Source organism: Pan paniscus, chromosome 4, assembly GCF_029289425.2.
Source record: "Pan paniscus chromosome 4, NHGRI_mPanPan1-v2.0_pri, whole genome shotgun sequence".
Taxonomy (NCBI): domain Eukaryota; kingdom Metazoa; phylum Chordata; class Mammalia; order Primates; family Hominidae; genus Pan; species Pan paniscus.
Window position 1 is genome coordinate 24,741,254 of NC_073253.2, and position 17,149 is coordinate 24,758,402.

Genomic DNA, 17,149 nt, shown 5'->3' on the forward strand with positions numbered 1-17,149 from the left:
GAAGAAGCTAAGCATTAATTAAGTGGAACTCTCATACACTAGAGGTGAGAGTATAATTAGGTTCAACTGTTTTGGAAAACGGATAGGCATTACCTACTAAAACAGAATATTTGCACACACTGTCATTCAGCAATTCCATCCCCAGGAATGTGCTCAACAGAAATGCATATGGCAGGCATATGTTCATCAAAAAACATGTATAAGAGTATCCATAGAAGTACTATATGTAGTAGGCAGAACGGAAAACAACCAAAACAGAAATTGAAAGTAGCACTAATAAATAAATTGTGTTACAGTTACATAAGATAATTCTATATGGTAATGAGCATGAAATATCTACAACAGGCAAAAATATGGATGAACTTCACAAACAATACTGAGCAAAAGAAGCTGGACACTCAAGTGTACATATTGTTCAGTTCTATTTATATAAATTTAAAAATAGGAAAAGTGAATCTTAAGCTCTTAAAAATGCCAATAGTCAGTAGGCAGGGTGGTGAGTTAGCAACTGGAGGAGTCAAAGGGGGCTTCTGGAATGCTGTTTCTTGGTCTGGGGGCTGATCACATGAGTGCTGAAACTGATGAATTTAAGTTTTAAAAATTTCACTTATCTGTACACTTAAAATATGCATACTTTTATATTTTTATAATATAAAGGGCACTACAGTTCAATAACTTTATATATAGTTTAAAAATTATCTTTCCAAATTACAAATTACAAAAATAACAAGTTCCTTTGCAGTAAGCCAGAGGAAAAAACACCAGCTCCCACTTCCCTCAATCGTTTCCATTCTCATTCCACCACCACTACCATCACCAAAAGAATCAAGGCTAACAGATACTTGTAGGTATTCACACAGCCAAAAAGTGGATAATACCACAAAGTGCTTGTAACCAAAATCCATGGGATTGAAATTGGTAGATACGTGCATTTTCCTTTGCCTATCTTTTTTCCCCCTCTGGGAAAAAAAATACAACCAAATAACTAATGTAAGAGGTTCAGAGGAAAATACTCTATTAAGCTATAGCCATATAAGCTCTATTCTATCTTTCATGAAATATAAAAAAGAATAAAATCATAAGATGGAGGGGCTGAGAGGGAATGGTGACTATAATGCATATAACCAGTATTTGTGTGCACACACACACACAAAAGTGCTTCTTGAGGAATCAGCATATGATCTAGTTTAAAGACAACAAAGAATATCTCTTCAAAGCACTCCGTAGAATTCACCAAGTTACCTGCTGATAGTATGAACCCTATAATCACTTTTCACTGTGATTCTTCTCTCCTGCTTTCTTTTCAACCTCACGCCCACCACCCTCTACCTTCAGCAATACTGAACTAGCAGCAGTTCCCCAGGTACAACACGCTGTTTCACATTTCTATTCCTTTGTTCATTCCTCTGCAGGAATATCACTCCCCATCTCTCCTACTACCCACAGAAGGACAAACATTCCTCTTTCATATTTTTTTCTGTCTTCCTACAAGGTGTCATCGTGATATATCACACATCTCTCTGCTAGTGTCTATTCCAGGTTCTTTAAGGGCAAAACTCTCTGATTCATTTCTGTAACACTCAGGACAGAATTTCTCGTTATCTTGGTAGGCACATAGTTTTGATTAAAGAAATTAAACCAATGCATAAGTAGAGTTTTCAAATACATGTTAGCACTTTTTTAAAAATCTAAATTTTAATGAAAAATTTTAGAAACTGCAAATTTCAGTGTCCTAGTTGTGATGATGACCCTCACCGTCAGTAATGGCTTCTCCTTTCAGACTCTTGATTCCCCTGGGCATTGCATTTCCATCCAGGTAGAATTCGATTATACCATCCTCCAGGATAATTAGTAGATGAAGCCAAACACTTTCTTCTAAATATTTCATGACTGTTGTCTTGGCAATGTATGTAGCATTGGAACCCAAGGTTTTATAATGAAGGGAAAGTGTCACATGGGATTCATTTGTTTGTATTTTTACCCCATAGTAGATGCTTCCATTACCGTCATCCTTCGCTATAATGAATCCATTCGTATTGGCATTGGGCATTACCCAAGCTGAGAATGTAAAGTTGGCAATTGTATTATTCCTGGAGGGATGGTATTTTGGATTAACAGTCCCAAATGCACCCTGTAGTCCGGTAAAGTACAAAGCATCCGTTCCACTGTGGTGATGCCGCATGTGCTGTTGAAAATGCACGGTCGTGGGGAAAATTCCAACCAGTAAAAAATCTATCATTGGTGGCAAACCAGCAGGGAACTCACTGGACAGTATTTCCCAGCCCAGTCGTACATCACCAAACACACCCTGCTGCCTCAAAATGGTGAAGGTGGTAATATAAGACATATCATCTTCAGACAGGACATCTTCTGCCACTTCCCTCTCTAAACACTCTGGATCCAAGATGAAAACTCCAAAGGGATCATCATTGAATGGAATCATTACTGTCACCTGGAGGTTGGTTTCTGCTAGCTGGCCCCCAGGACCTGGGGATCCACCTGTAACAAGAAAATTTATGAGTGAGAAACTAGAATTTCAAGTACTTTCTAGTATAATGTGAAGAAAAAAGAATTTGTTTAGCAGACAAACTTCTGGTTAAATAATTTACTCATTATCAATGAACAGTAGTGTCACCATGTGGCTTTCACCACATTTTAGGGGCAGGTTATGAAATAATATTTGTTCAGCATAATTTTATTGATAATCAGTCAAGCCTGAAAGAGTATATGAATTAGAAAGGTTTAATTCTGTGCTTTTTAAAACCAAAAGTGATGCAAAAATTGATTGCTTTAATTATGACACAAAGATCAAGCTTTAAGCTACCATGAATCCTTACCTCCTACCTTCCACTAATGTCTTGTTGGAGACACTATAGTTGGTGTGGAGAAAGTCTACTTGCAAGTTGGAGGATGGATGTAGGCCTCCATCCCTAAAACTGAACCAAACTAAGATATCAAAAAAGTGAATGTTAAGAATAACACTTGAATCAAGAAGGGTATTTTAACATTTAAAACCAGATAGTCATGACACAAATACTTCACCAATTGCATTTTGTATATGGCTCTAATTATCTAAGTACAAAATGTAAAATTTAGTATAAATAAGACATGGAAATAAAATAAGACACGGAAAAACACAGTACCTGAAATGTTTACAAGTTTTAGGAAATAAAATTCATTGAATTCAGGAATTTTATCTGGAAAAGCATGGAGAATGATTGGTTTTGCTTCTTCTCCATCCATGAAGTTAACAGTTCCTGAAGTTTCATAGAACTCCTGTCCAGGCTGCAAAGCAGAATCATTCTGAAAGAGCTGCCAAGATACAGAAACACTACCAAAGTATCCTCGGTGCCTCAAAATCCTACAAAATAAATTAAAGAAAATTTATAAGTAGTGAATCTTACTCTAATGAGAGCTTCCTGTGTTATTAAGGAAACATATTTTTACTATCTATTGTCTTAAAAGAAACAAACCAGCTGGTTCTACGAGGCAAACTATGAAGAATTTCATGGGAAGAGAAGAATGAGGTAGAACTTTAATAAAAGAGAAACAGTCATAAAAGTCTTGTCTTCAAAATCCAAACTGAAAGATAAATTCTAAGCTCCATCGAAAAATACTAAATGACAGTTGGAAAAAGTTTTCCAAAAGCAAAGTACAGGGTGGGGGTAGTCACATATCATCTGAGAGAAGAGTTCCTGAAGATCTTGAATAATTCAAGTTTCTCAGTCTCACAAAGGATTGAAGTTTGAACGAGGGGGGTGGGGAGAATAATTTCTGCTTACTAGCTAAAAGTTTTTTTTTTTTTTGAAGATAAGTGGCAACAGCATAAACAAAGTTTACCACTCATTCAGACTGCCAACTTTGAAATTACTCAATTCTTAACCAATTTTTAAATTTTGAAGGAATATTTCAGAATTTCACATACTTAATGGTTTTATTTCACCCAATTTTAAACTTGCCTTATCTACATATGCTTACCAAAATGCATTAGTCTTTCCTTCTTCCACTGCTTTGTCTATGGGCTCCAGAGAAAAAATGCCATTTGGGTCATCATTAGCTTCAATTATTACTGTAGCTACTCCATATTGATATACTACTGTATCACCTAAATTAAAAGTGGAAAAGACAAAATAACAAAGAAGTAGCTAACTTGCTGTAAAATTTATACTTTTAAATTAAGAAAGTTTACAATTAAGTTGAAAATTTCAGCAAGAATTTCCTCACTGAAGGTCATACAATAAATGCAAAATACTGCTCCATATTTCCAAAGATGTTTATGTATACACACATACGTACAAACATACATACAATGAGAGAGAGAAAGAGAGATGCCTACATAATTTCAAGATGAAATAGTTCCCATTTTTTTTAGTTACAAATGAACTATTTTATTGAAAAACACACTTTTCTTCACAAAAGGAATATACCTTCAATAGCTTAATTAGAAATTAAAAACATAATTTCTTCTATTTTCAAATTTCTTAGGTGGATTCTTTTATTTCATAAAAATAATAAAGGACTACCCAATAACATAAAAATACTACTGTCTGTGTTCATTGGAATCACTGGCTTGAGTGTTTCCCTTTACATCTCTGCCTTCAGGCAGCAAAGTTTGATCTGGTTGTACATAGAACAAAGCAATCTCCATGGTTTGGGCTTGATTCCTTTCTACTCCAGTTCTTTGCACAGTAGATTGGCACTGTTATTGCCTACACATTGGGTCTCTTCTCATCACTTCCCTGAAGTGCCTATCTCTTCATCTTTACTCCAGCTGTTGCACAGGGGAGCAAAAGTCCTTCCCATCTTCACTCACCTAACTTATCATTCCTGAGAACCCAGCTCAAGCAACAACTCTTCCAGGAATTCTTCCTTGAATCCCCAGGTTAAGCTAAGTGCCCCTCCAGTGTGCTCCCACGGCACTTTGCTCTTTGTCAATCTATCATAACAATGATCATATTATATTGGGACACACACACATACATACACATACAGACATACACACAATTTTACTATAAGCTCATTGGACTAATGATTCTTATTCAATTCCATGCCCTAGAAAAATAGATGCTCAGTAACCGGTGTGCAGAATTTATTTATTACTGAACTGATGCAACTAACACTTTCAAAAACAGATGTATACAACACCTACAGCTAAAATTATAGAAACAAATTTTATATATAGCAAACCAGCTCATCAATAAAAATTATATAAATATACAACTGTACTCAACTTCACTTGATAATTCAATGGAAAAAAGACACAAAAATAGCAAATCATTGTGTAGAAAATGCTGACAATAAATAAAGAGCATATAATAAAATCTAACAAAAATAAATAATAATAAAACCTAATTTTGGCAGGGTTCTATTATCATATGCATTTGTAATGAAACATGTCCCAGTGGTGCTGAAAATTCATTCTGTTTCTCTGCAAGATGAACTAGCAATATTTAACAAGGGCTTGAAGGATGGCCATATCCTTTGATCCAATATCAGAGCATATGCTCTAAATGATTAGCATCAGGATAAACAGCCACTGCCAGCACTAGGTCATGTCAGAGATGCTGCCTCTACAGTGTCCCATCATGGGTCCCACAAGTCCTTGATGTTTTGACATCGAAAAGGAGGAAAGAGCTAAGAAAGGATGTATTAAAAAATCACAAGCTCTAGAGATTTTTGTCATCTGAGCCTTCTTAACGAAAGTAATTGGATTCTCAAATGTCATCATTTCTGGAAAAATATTAAAGACAAATGCAGCAGCAGTACGAGGTAGCACACATACCTCAGGCCAGTAACCCAATCACATCTTGTGTTCTCCCTCTCTCTCTCTCTCTCAAAATCAAATATTAATAAATATATTTTCCCAATGACATATTTCACAAACTAACTAAACCTCTTTTTCAAGCGTCAATTTCTGGCCAGGCACGGTGGCTCACGCCTGTAATCCCAGCACCCTGGGGGGCCCAGGCGGGCGAATTGCTTGAGGTCAGGAGTTCTAGACCAGCCTGGCCAACACGATGAAACCCCGTCTCTACTAAAAATACAAACACTAGCCGGGTGTGGTGGTGCGAGCCTGTAGTCCCAACTACTCAGGAGGCTGAGGCAGGAGAATTGCTTGAACCTAGGAGGCAGAGGTTGCGGTGAGCTGAGATCACACCACTGCACTCCAGCCTGGGCAACAGAGTGAGACTTCATCTCAAAAAAGAAAAAAAAAAGTCAGTTCCCCTACTCTTTACAAAAGGTTCAGGATGTTTTGATTCATTCACTATTTAACCATATTGGCGTTTTTTTCCTAATGATAGCTTAACCACAGTGATATTTTTGAGACAAAAATGTTTACCAGAATCACACTAAGTTAATAAATGTCATCAAGAACTTATTTCTAGAGTAAATAAATTCTATTAAGATAATATCATTTTTCACGCCTGTAATCCCAGCACTTTGGGAGGCTGAGGCGGGTGGATCACAAGGTCAAGAGATCAAGACCATCCTGGCTAACATGGTGAAAACCCGTCTCTACTAAAAATAAAAAAATTAGCTGGGCATGGTGGTGTGCACCTGTAGTCCCAGCTACTCGGGAGGCTGAGGCAGGAGAATCACTTGAACCTGGGAGGCAGAGGTTGCAGTGAGCCGAGATTGCACCACTGCACTCCAGCCTGGTGACAGAGTGAGACTCCGTAAAAAATAATATTAATAATATCATTCTTTCATTGCTTTTCTGTATTTCACAGTAAAACTTTGTTTTCCACTTTTACTTCACTAAAATTATTTTTATCTGTAGCAACTCCTTTCATTTAAATTTTAGAACAACGAATGGATTCACCAAATGTTTTTAGTCTACGTAAGATCTGACGATGTTTTTTGCAATTGTGAAATTGCCCTTGTGGGTTTATTCTACAAATTCAAATTTTCCTCACAGGATAATAGTTTTTAGTTTTAACTTCTTTGTTAAGCTATGTGAAAAATGAGAGGCAGAGAAAGACAAAAGGAGAAAAAGAGGAAGCGGAATAGAAACAGAGACAGCAATGAAGAAAGTCAAAGAGATAGGGAGAATGAAAGACACAGCTAAAACAATAAGTAAGAGATCTCTTTCTCTTCCTCAGTCTTTCAGTCCAAAAGGCACAAGGTGGAACACAACGTTGGCATTCCACTGGGGGTGGCAGACAGGGCATCATGGTGACCCGATGCAAATGTTAGAGCTCATGGGGGCATCTCTATAGGAGAAAATACACTAATGTATTTAGGGTGATAGGACATCATGTCTTTAGCTTACTCTCAAAAGGTTCAAGGAAAAAAAAAACTCCTTGTACTATTAAAAGAATAAAATAACTATCAAGAGAAGCCATAGGCCTTTCCAATTTACAGAAGGTAGAGCCAAAACATTCTCAAATGCCAAAGACTGGGGTTAAAACATCCTGTTTCATTTACGGTATGGAGAAGGACGAACACATCTTTTTCCCTTGCAGACTGTCATTCATTTTGGCCATGGCTCCAGAGAATTATCAAACAGTTGAGGTTAGCTGCCTACAGAATTAAGCTTCCCAATCAAGTGTGCCAGCACCCTGCTCCAAGGAAAATGCTACAGGATACCTATCCCTTAAGTCGCTGGGTGACTAAGCAATACCTAGGGAAGCCGTATTCCCAAGTCCTGTTACTTTTAGCTGTAAGAATTCACTTACTTATATATCAGAATTTTCTATTTGTGCCATATCGTAAAGAAAAGGTTAAAAAGGATGTCATAAAGTATACCAAGTACATAAAGGTTCAACACATATATTCTTCACCCCATTTCTCAAGAAAGCAATGAAATAATTTTACTCTTGAATAGTACAAATGTAGTTAGGCCCTACTTGTCCTCATTATTGGACTGCAGTGCTTAATTTCATCTTATTAAAGCACTGAGGCAGATCTGCCATAAAAAAGCATAATTTACTTACCTGTTGAATTAAAGAGGATTATATAAAAGGGCTCATCTGTTTCTGGGATACCATCTTCATTAACAAATACGGATATGCTCTGCTGTCTACTTCCAACCTCAAAAATGAGCGTTTCTCCTTTTTCAACAGGAATGAAATCTCTCTCTCTTGCAGTAGCCTTCCCATCCTTCGTAGCATACTGGACCATGCAAGTCACATCAACAGATCCATTTCTGAGAACTGTAAAGTTGGCAGTCTCACCTTCCTGAACCCTCACTACACGAGGTTCTGAAATATCCACAAAGAAAGAACACATGAGCTTTTCTGATTCCATCACATATTTTCAGATCACATTGTGCTTCTCCCTGCCCTCCAAGAGAGAAGCCTTGTACTGTGTCTTTGCCAAAATAATTAGCTCTGTTCCCAACTCTGACATGACTACCCTCTGATTATTTCAACAGTCAATGGCCATCCTCTTGCCTTAATCCTACAAAAATCCATTATCTTCAACATCGAATTTGTCAGCAAATTGCATGCTATTTCAAATCCTCTGCTTACTATTTCATAAACCTCATTTCTAAGTTGAGGATGTAACTTCCTTGAGAACAGGCCCAGAGATCTTATGTTTTATATTTGTCACAGCAGTTACCAGAAGGTTGAACATAAGGCTAATTCATTAAGTACACATTAACTGAAGGTTAAGAATACAAATCAGGCTGGGCGCAGTGGCTCACGCCTGTAATCCCAGCACTTTGGGAGGCCAAGGCGGGCAGATCACGAGGTCAAGAGATCAAGACCATCCTGGCCAACATAGTGAAAACCCGTCTCTACTAAAAATACAAAAATTAGCTGGGCGTGGTGGTGTGCGCCTGTAGTCCCAGCTACTCAGGAGGCTGAGGCAGGAGAATCACTTGAACCCAGAAGGCGGAGGGTGCAGTGAGCCGAGATCACGCCGCTGCACTCCAGCCTGGTGACAGGGCAATATTCCATCTCAAAAAAAAAAAAAAAAGAAGAAGAAGAAGAAAGAAAGAATACAAATCAATAAAATACAAAAGGCTTACAAGATTCCTGCAATTCCTGCATTAGGTAAATTAACCCATATATAGCTGACAACAAGGATTCAAGAAAGAGTTACACATCAACCGTTTCATAAACAAAACCGAAAGATGCCTCAGGTGGCCAAAGACAGTTCTGAAGAAAGCATTAAAGTGGCAAAACAAACAAATTTTAGTTAATATTTCCCTTAAAAATTAGTTATTATAGTGTATGGCCAACCATTAGGCATAATACTCAGGTCCTTCTAATACATAATCTAGCCCTGAACCAACTAGACTGTTTATTTGAAGAAATCACATGGAGAAGTGTTTTCTGCACAAAAGAAAAAAAAATACCTAGAAATTTGAAAGGGGGAAAAAGATAATAAAACAGTACTTATTTTCTTTTTGCTTCAAAAAATTTTTGAAGTATTAGTTAAAACTTCGAACAATTAAATAACAATCCTCGAATGAATTACAAAATCTTTAAACAAGCATCAATTGTGGTTTATTGAAAATGTTCAATGAAAAAAATTGCTAAATATATATGTATATAAATGTATATACGCACGTGCACATAAATGTATACATGCATGTGCATATATACATTTATACTGTTTAAGAAATATGTAAACTCATTCAAATAAGACAGCAATACCACCTGCAAAATAAATGGGGTCATCATTTCTTCTAATCCTCAGAGTTGCAGTTGTTCTATTTCCCACTTTAGCTCCTCCAGTGGCATTCAGTAGGATAACGGTAAATTCTTCCATTTCTTCTGGAATCTTTGGAAAATGTTACACGTTTTAAGTCAGGTGACTTATACATATAAATTACATTATATATTCTTAAATTATTCAGTTTTTTAAAAAAAGCACCATTAACACTACTATTATTCATTTCCTTTTCGGAGGCAGAACTTCCCCTAACACATTCAGGTAAGACTCAGACCCCCCCCAAAAATTAGTTTCATGTGCATTCATACAAACAGCCACTTCATTTAGACTAACTATGAAATTTAATGGAAATATAGATATTTTGCCTTATATAAGCTAAAAACTGATATACCACAGAGGTCATATTATTTCTGCAGGAAAATGGGAAACATGTTGATTTTTAAGATGAAACATAAAAATAACTTTTTGAACATTTAGAGCAGAGTTTAGAGTAACTAAAGCTCAGCCAGCTCACAAAGGCCTCTTACAAACCTTACTGAAGTTTTAACTGCATGGGTCATAAAGGCCTCACTCCATGTCCTAACAAGATTTGATTCCCCACATTTCTGAGCCTAAATGGATCCCCAGGTGGACACTGTTTCTTCTTCACATCATCCCTGTGAACTGGTGCTCCCCTCCCCCTAAAACAGAAAGGTGTTCGAATTTTGTCTCTTGAGGAATGGGTCTGAGGGAGAGGGGACTGGCCTCCACAGCTGTTCTAAGTGTCACTCTCCTAGGAAAGGTTCACTTCCTGTTGTTACTAAGATCTTTCTCTTTACTATCTGTAAGAAGAAATGCCATGTTTGGTCCATGACTCATGCGACCCCATGTCCTGGTGCTGAGACTGCACCACAGGACACTTGATAGATGACCTTGCCTTCAAAGGGACTAAATACAAGCCGAGGGCTTCGCCTCTCCAACTAAGAATCCCTGATACTGGATACATGAGCAGTGTCACTGACCACTCTCAGTTCTAGAGTTCACCATGTCTTCGGGGAAACCAAAACATAATACTGCTCTTTTGGTTTATGGTCAGACACTGTCACACCTGAGTTCTTTATCACAAACTTTTATCACAAAATATATTACCAGATGTTTAATTATTTAATAAAAAATAATTATTGATCAACTACAACAAGTAAGGCAGAAAGTTATATGCAATATTTACCTCATCTGGAAGGGAGTACATGGTGATATTTTTTGAAAATTCCTGATCTCCAAAGACAACAGTCCCTTGTACAGGAAATACATCTTGTGTAAAGTCTGGACTAACCACCCATGATACACTAACATCACCAAAGTTGCCTCGATTTCTTACTACATCATAAACAGCTGTGAAATGGAAACATACATAATATATATGAACACATACGAAACTTTTAAAATGATGAGTAAAGAAATTGGTTAAATAAAAATAAAAACAACACCTCTTTTTAATAACTGCCAACTATTTGCTTAGCACAGCTTTTAAGGTACATATAAAAAAATATTAGCCTGTTCCTCCCTCTGTAGGTATATAATAAATAAAGTAAATGGACTCATTTTTTTCTAGTTTGGGATTTTAGAAGTCAGTCGGCATGGGAAACAGAATGATGATGAATTAGGCACACCTATCATAAAGTCCTGTAAGGATATCTGCTAAAAGCAGTTACTGGAAGCTGCATGCTCAAGTGTGATTTCCTTATCCAGACAGACACTGCTCTAAAAATAAACTATTTATCATTTCCTGTCACCTCAATAGTTCCGTAGCAGTAGTTCTTAGTTTTAAGGTTCTTGCTATTTGGATGGACTCAATCTTGAGTGTTTGAGTTGCACTGCATATGCTTAAATGGTATCAAAATATAACTGAAGTCATCAGTATCATCACGATACTATGTAAGAAATAAAAATCATGGTCCTAAATATGATTCTAAAAAAAACTTCCGCACTATGTGTAATTTCTAAGGCAGGGTGAGCAACTAGAAATAACTAGTTACTAAAGAAATAACTAAAAAAATTATATTTCTCCTTCAGTAAACAGAAATACAAGACACAGAATAAATTACCACTATAGATAACATCTCCTTTGCTTTCATTTATCATCACAATTAGACCATCAGAAACAAATTCTATAATGCCATGAGGATCATCATTTTTCAGAATCGTTATATTGACAATGGTGGCACTTCCCAACTTGCTTTCCCGTTCTCCGTGGCTGCTGAGGACCACCCAGTAGTGTTCATCCAACTAAAATGAATGTGTCAAAGTATGGAAATTATAAAGTTGACTTTTCACAACAAATTTAAAAACATAAATATTCAAGAATATTAACATACTCAAAGTTTCAGAAGCATATAACTCACTGAAAGGACAAAAGAGGTGGTATTATTTCTTTAAAAATTAACATTCTCCTATCAATTAAGAGAGACACCAGAAATACGTATACATTGTCCAAAAAGAGAAAAAGAGAAACAATGATACTACTCTAAGATGGTAAGAAAAGTGGATGGTATCTCTGATGATCTAGTCACTTAAACTTACAAAAGTGAATAAAATAAAATTAAAGTTACACATGTATTGGTGAGTAAGCCTAATAGAACTATACCTGGTTCCATTAATATAAAACTCAAATTTCTTTTTTTGAACAAAGTAATTCTATAGCAAAATTTCTTCAGTTTAAAACCACATCATTAAAAGTTCAGTCAATACATATTACCTAAAGGAAGCCTTAACATGAATAAAGCTAAAAGGAGATGAAAACTGATCACACACTGAAAGTCTAAGATTGTTTGCTATTTCTTTATGTGGAGCAAAAATACACCATTCTAATATGAATGAGTCTTCATTTTTTAACCTTTTGTTAAAAACTTTCCAAATCTATGTACTTCTCAGTCTTTTCTTGCCCACCTCTTTCCTGTCTCTTTGCCAATATTCAAAATATTTATATTCATAATATACCAAATACTATCAATCTTACAGAGAAACACAAAGAAAATATAAAATCCCATACCTCTGGTATCCCATCCAATCTTGCTAGCAAGGTGATCACTATCTCCCTTTCTCCAGGTTTAAATTCTAGTACTCCTGTGTTTCCATAGAATTCATTGCTATCTCTTGGCTCTACTCGGTAGTGTAGAAACTGCTTAACAAGGGACCCCCTTGATCGGATGATGTGGAGCTCTACAGATTCTCCTTCCTTTAAAAACAAATCCACAAAAGTTGAAACCCTTTGAGATCATTCTTCTAAAGTTGTGAGCACAGAATAAATGGAAGTTTTTTTCATACTTACTTTTATAACATAGGGTCCTCTGGAAGCAGGAGAAAATTCAAAAAGTCCCCCAGGGTCATCATTTTCCAAAATAATTAGGTCACGGCTAGTATATCCAGATTTCAGCACTTGGTTTTCCACGTTAACCCTAGAGAAGTCAGAGGGAAAAATGGCACCCGCTACTTCCAGTTTTACTTCTGAATTTTGCAGGCTTTTAAGGCAATATTTACAACTCTTCCAGATAATGAAAAGGAAGTCTATGAGGAATTAGACTTTAAGTGAATTCACATGTGTTGCAATCATTTAAGATCAAAACAGTTTTACTCATAACAGTTACGAAAGAACTTCTATTTCTGAATTCATTACATCTTTTTTTATTTGACAAAAACCAAACACTACATATGTATATCAAGAATACTGTAACCAAATGTCATCAATATATTTATATAAAGCATCAAAATTTGCAGATTTGATTCCAGTTTTAGAAAAATTTAATTTGTAACATGTAGTTAGAAGATAGCTTAAAACAAAATTGTGTTTCAATTTTTCATACACTTGAATTTATTTTTAAAACTCATTACATAAGATTATACTAACTGAATAGAGCACATAATAGCTGGATAACTAAATGGACTAAAGCAAGCCACGCTGATAAAAAATAAACACAATTGTGATTACATTTTAGGAATATGTTGTGGTTTCAAATGCCTTCTATTCTCCTTAATTTTAAACCTGTGCTTTTTTTTCTTTTAGTATAAAAGAAAATGTAGGGAATATAAGAAAAAAAAGAATAGAATAGATCTGAGATGCATGACATGTTATACCAATTCCTACGTATCTCCAAAAGAACATATTAAAACAACATGTTTTTTAAATTTCTGGTTTTAACGTTCAAAGCATAATTAGAATGATCAAAGGGACTTGGACTGCAATGTTCTGAGAGTTTAAAAGCCAGCAGGCTCTTAAGAATTATCAATCCTGCAAGCTGCTCTAAACCTTGCGAAATGTCACGTCCTATTGAACCAAAAATATATTCATGCTCAGACTTCAAATCACGATGAAATCACAATTCATATGTAGAAATATATAGAAAAAAAGCTCACTTCCTATTTAACAGAGAATCTGAATTGACATCCTTCCCTAGTTTTTAGAAATCTGATAATACCTAGCATGCTAGTGGCCACAGAATAGTCTAAATAATAGGAGAGTTATTTTATATTGTTAAAACAGTCATAATTTTCATACCAAATTTGTCCATCATTTATATCAATATCCTCATTAATTAAAATTTCTTATATCCACATAAGCTAGGAAAGAAAAAACTGGATCAGAATGCAAAATATAAAAATCCATTCTGAACATTAAACAAATTTATTTTTAAACTTTCTTAAAATATGCTACCCTTAAGTGAAATGCAAATTCTGAAAAGTTCTGTATACGGCTCTGAGATATAAGCAAGAAATTGCTTAGAGGCACTCAGAAAACCAATGGAACCGTTCAGACAATTGATTGCTAATTCTCTGTTAAACAAGCTACAAGATTCATAAAAGATGTTGGGTAAAAATTTCAGAAGTACAGCACAGTAATTGTTCTTGAGGTTATGTGGACCTACAGGGAAAGTTAAAAATTTTAAGTTCGTCTAAATGTCATTACACTAATTCTCAAATTTCAAAATACTTTAAATGCATTCACAGTGCAAAACTCTTAGGACCAAAAATGAATAAACAACTTTGTGTAAGCTCCCCTTATCATTAGAAAATGAAACTGCACACAAAGCATGCATGGCCAGGTGGACAAGCAAAATTTCCCAAGACCTGTAATCATGCAGAACAGCAGCCTTGTCCAAAAACAATCACTTGCAAAACAAAATACTGAATCACCAAAAACAAGGTATTATTTTGTACACTTACCCAAAATACACGACAAACCTTTCAGTTTCTACCCTGTCAACACAGAAAGAAGTGTGGGAAGGGGAAAAAGGAGGCAGGGCACCATTTGCTAAAATCTCACTAATACTGTGAGAAACTTAGAATGGCAAGGGAAAAATAAAGCTAAAGAAAGGCTTCCTTTTTTCCCAAGAGCTAGTAATGTGCGTTTTATGGGAACTCTGCACCCTGGATTCTTTGCTATTGACAAATGCTAGCAAGAGGTTCGGCAGTTCCCACTTATGGAAGATGACCCCATGGCCAGCAAGCTTGTCAAGACCCATTCAAGACATTCCTTTCCAGGCCTCCTCCAAGGCGCCTGTGCCTGCCAAGCACTGTACAGGCTCACAAACCGCAGCAGCTGAACAAATTTCATTCAGCCCTGCTTATAATTACTTAGTAGCTTTAATTAGATTTAAAAAAAAATAAAAACCTCTAGTCTCAGATCTAAAGCCAGTTGTTCTTTGAGTCAGAAAAAACAAAACTGTGTAACTAGAGAAATCTATACCTATATCATTTGCACAGGAATATACTGAAGAAGCCATATCATTGTACCTTTTAATTCTGCCAAAAATTACTTAAATACAACTTGGCATCAGGAAACCAAAACACTTTTCCAAATCCACAGTGTATTTCATTTTCAAACAGCCTTGAAAGCACATGTCAAATGTAGAGCCCTAGAGCTTCATTTTTAAAGTCAAATGCACCATTTATAAATATAGGGTTATATACCACATACACCAAAATTTTTCTGAAATAAACTGGCATAATGACATTGTTTGTGATTTGAGGAAAACTAAATAGAATATTTTTAACCAGCATGTTATTTGAAAGCACCACAAGTTTTTTAGTATCAGGGCAACTTTTGTCTATATTGAGTTGAAATATAGAGAATTTGAACTTGGATTTGACATTGAGAGGAAATTATAAACTGTTATCACAATAAACTGTTAACTATTTTCATTGCAATATTGTGATGTGATTTATTGTAATCATGCTTGCTATCATTCATTTATTCTTTCACTCAAGTTTTGTTAAAAATTTGCAAAATTAAGAGGGAGTTTTTGATAAAATATGGTATCTAGATTTTATTTAACTAAATGCTTCTGAACACTCAAATGTAATTTGCTCATTCTTGTTCACACACAAATGAGATAATACAAGTATGCACCAATTACTAATCAAATTAAAACATTTTAATATATATTTGAACTAATTTCCTCTATTTGAAAAGAACCAATAATTTCTGAAATTTTCTACCTCATGATTTGTACTTCCTTATGTACTTTTTTTACTATGTACTATTTTTACCCATAGGAGATAGAAAAAGAAGAACAAAATAAACCCTTAAAAATTATACTTAATTTCAAATGTTTACATAAGATTTAAAAATGAATAGTTAGAAAGAATATAAAGAATAGTCACTATCAATTTGCAGATGGATAGTGTAAATCATTCTTTAAACATTTAGTTGAGAGTAGAAACTGTCAGCTAAGCTAACAAAGTTTCTATGGATTCCCACAGCATTGGTTTATCATCACTGTTTCTGTTTCTTTAGTTGTTTTCAAGATTGTCCACTGAATGCTTACACCTTACTTAAGGAAAAAAACAAAAATGAAAAAAATAATTTCCAATTTACATTTCATTACATTTTACTGATTTTTTTTATCGTATGAAATACCTTTTCTTAAGATCGAGTCTGAAACATATATTAAAACCATAAGTCATCTAGACTCTGTGTGTGTGCGCGCACGAGCGTGTGTGTGTGTGTGTGTGTGTGTGTGTGTTGTAAATTGGTTTTTGCTTTTTGGTTTTTTTGTTTGCTTGGTATTTTGGTTGTTTTGTTTTACTCTTTATGTAAGAAAGGAAGTAAACACAACGTGGTTTTGAAAGAAAGCAAAAGAAACAGTGGACATTCAATAATTTGTTGCTTACATTCTATACTTTTCTTTCACATAAAAATAAAAATCAGTTACTCATCAGATTTTTAAAAATGTGTTTAGACAAAGCATCTACAAAGAAAAATCTATAAGACACTGTTATAGAGAGATCCATGGACTATATAAAATAACTTTTACTACTTTAGTCCTGAATAATGTAACACAAAATGTCCCTTGAATTTATCTTGAATTTTATTGTTTCTAAATCTGAATTGCACAAAGCCCTCAAGTCACAGTAACCTTCTCTAATATGAATCAACTTTCATATAAAGAGACTTGTGTTAGGGATAAGACTGATTCTGATTTTTTAGAATTATTAAATCATTAAACACAGTATTTTATATATTTAGAAAGGATTTTCTGAAAAACTG

At 35.1% G+C, this 17,149-nt stretch overlaps 1 protein-coding gene across 3 annotated transcripts in view; it reads right to left on the bottom strand.

The window, feature by feature from the left end:
• ADGRV1 (adhesion G protein-coupled receptor V1) overlaps nt 1–17,149 on the bottom strand; it is a 602,883-nt gene that overhangs the window by 508,244 nt on the left and 77,490 nt on the right. For all 3 annotated transcript variants that reach the window (XM_003822773.3, XM_055112209.1, XM_055112210.1), the window contains exons 12-20: nt 12,935–13,061; nt 12,656–12,841; nt 11,712–11,892; nt 10,835–10,998; nt 9,612–9,735; nt 7,938–8,204; nt 3,979–4,105; nt 3,144–3,361; nt 1,756–2,499 (exon numbers count right to left, since the gene is read on the bottom strand). In XM_003822773.3, the coding sequence (XP_003822821.2) occupies nt 1,756–2,499; nt 3,144–3,361; nt 3,979–4,105; nt 7,938–8,204; nt 9,612–9,735; nt 10,835–10,998; nt 11,712–11,892; nt 12,656–12,841; nt 12,935–13,061 (2,138 nt within the window). The remainder of the gene's footprint in view (nt 1–1,755; nt 2,500–3,143; nt 3,362–3,978; nt 4,106–7,937; nt 8,205–9,611; nt 9,736–10,834; nt 10,999–11,711; nt 11,893–12,655; nt 12,842–12,934; nt 13,062–17,149) is intronic.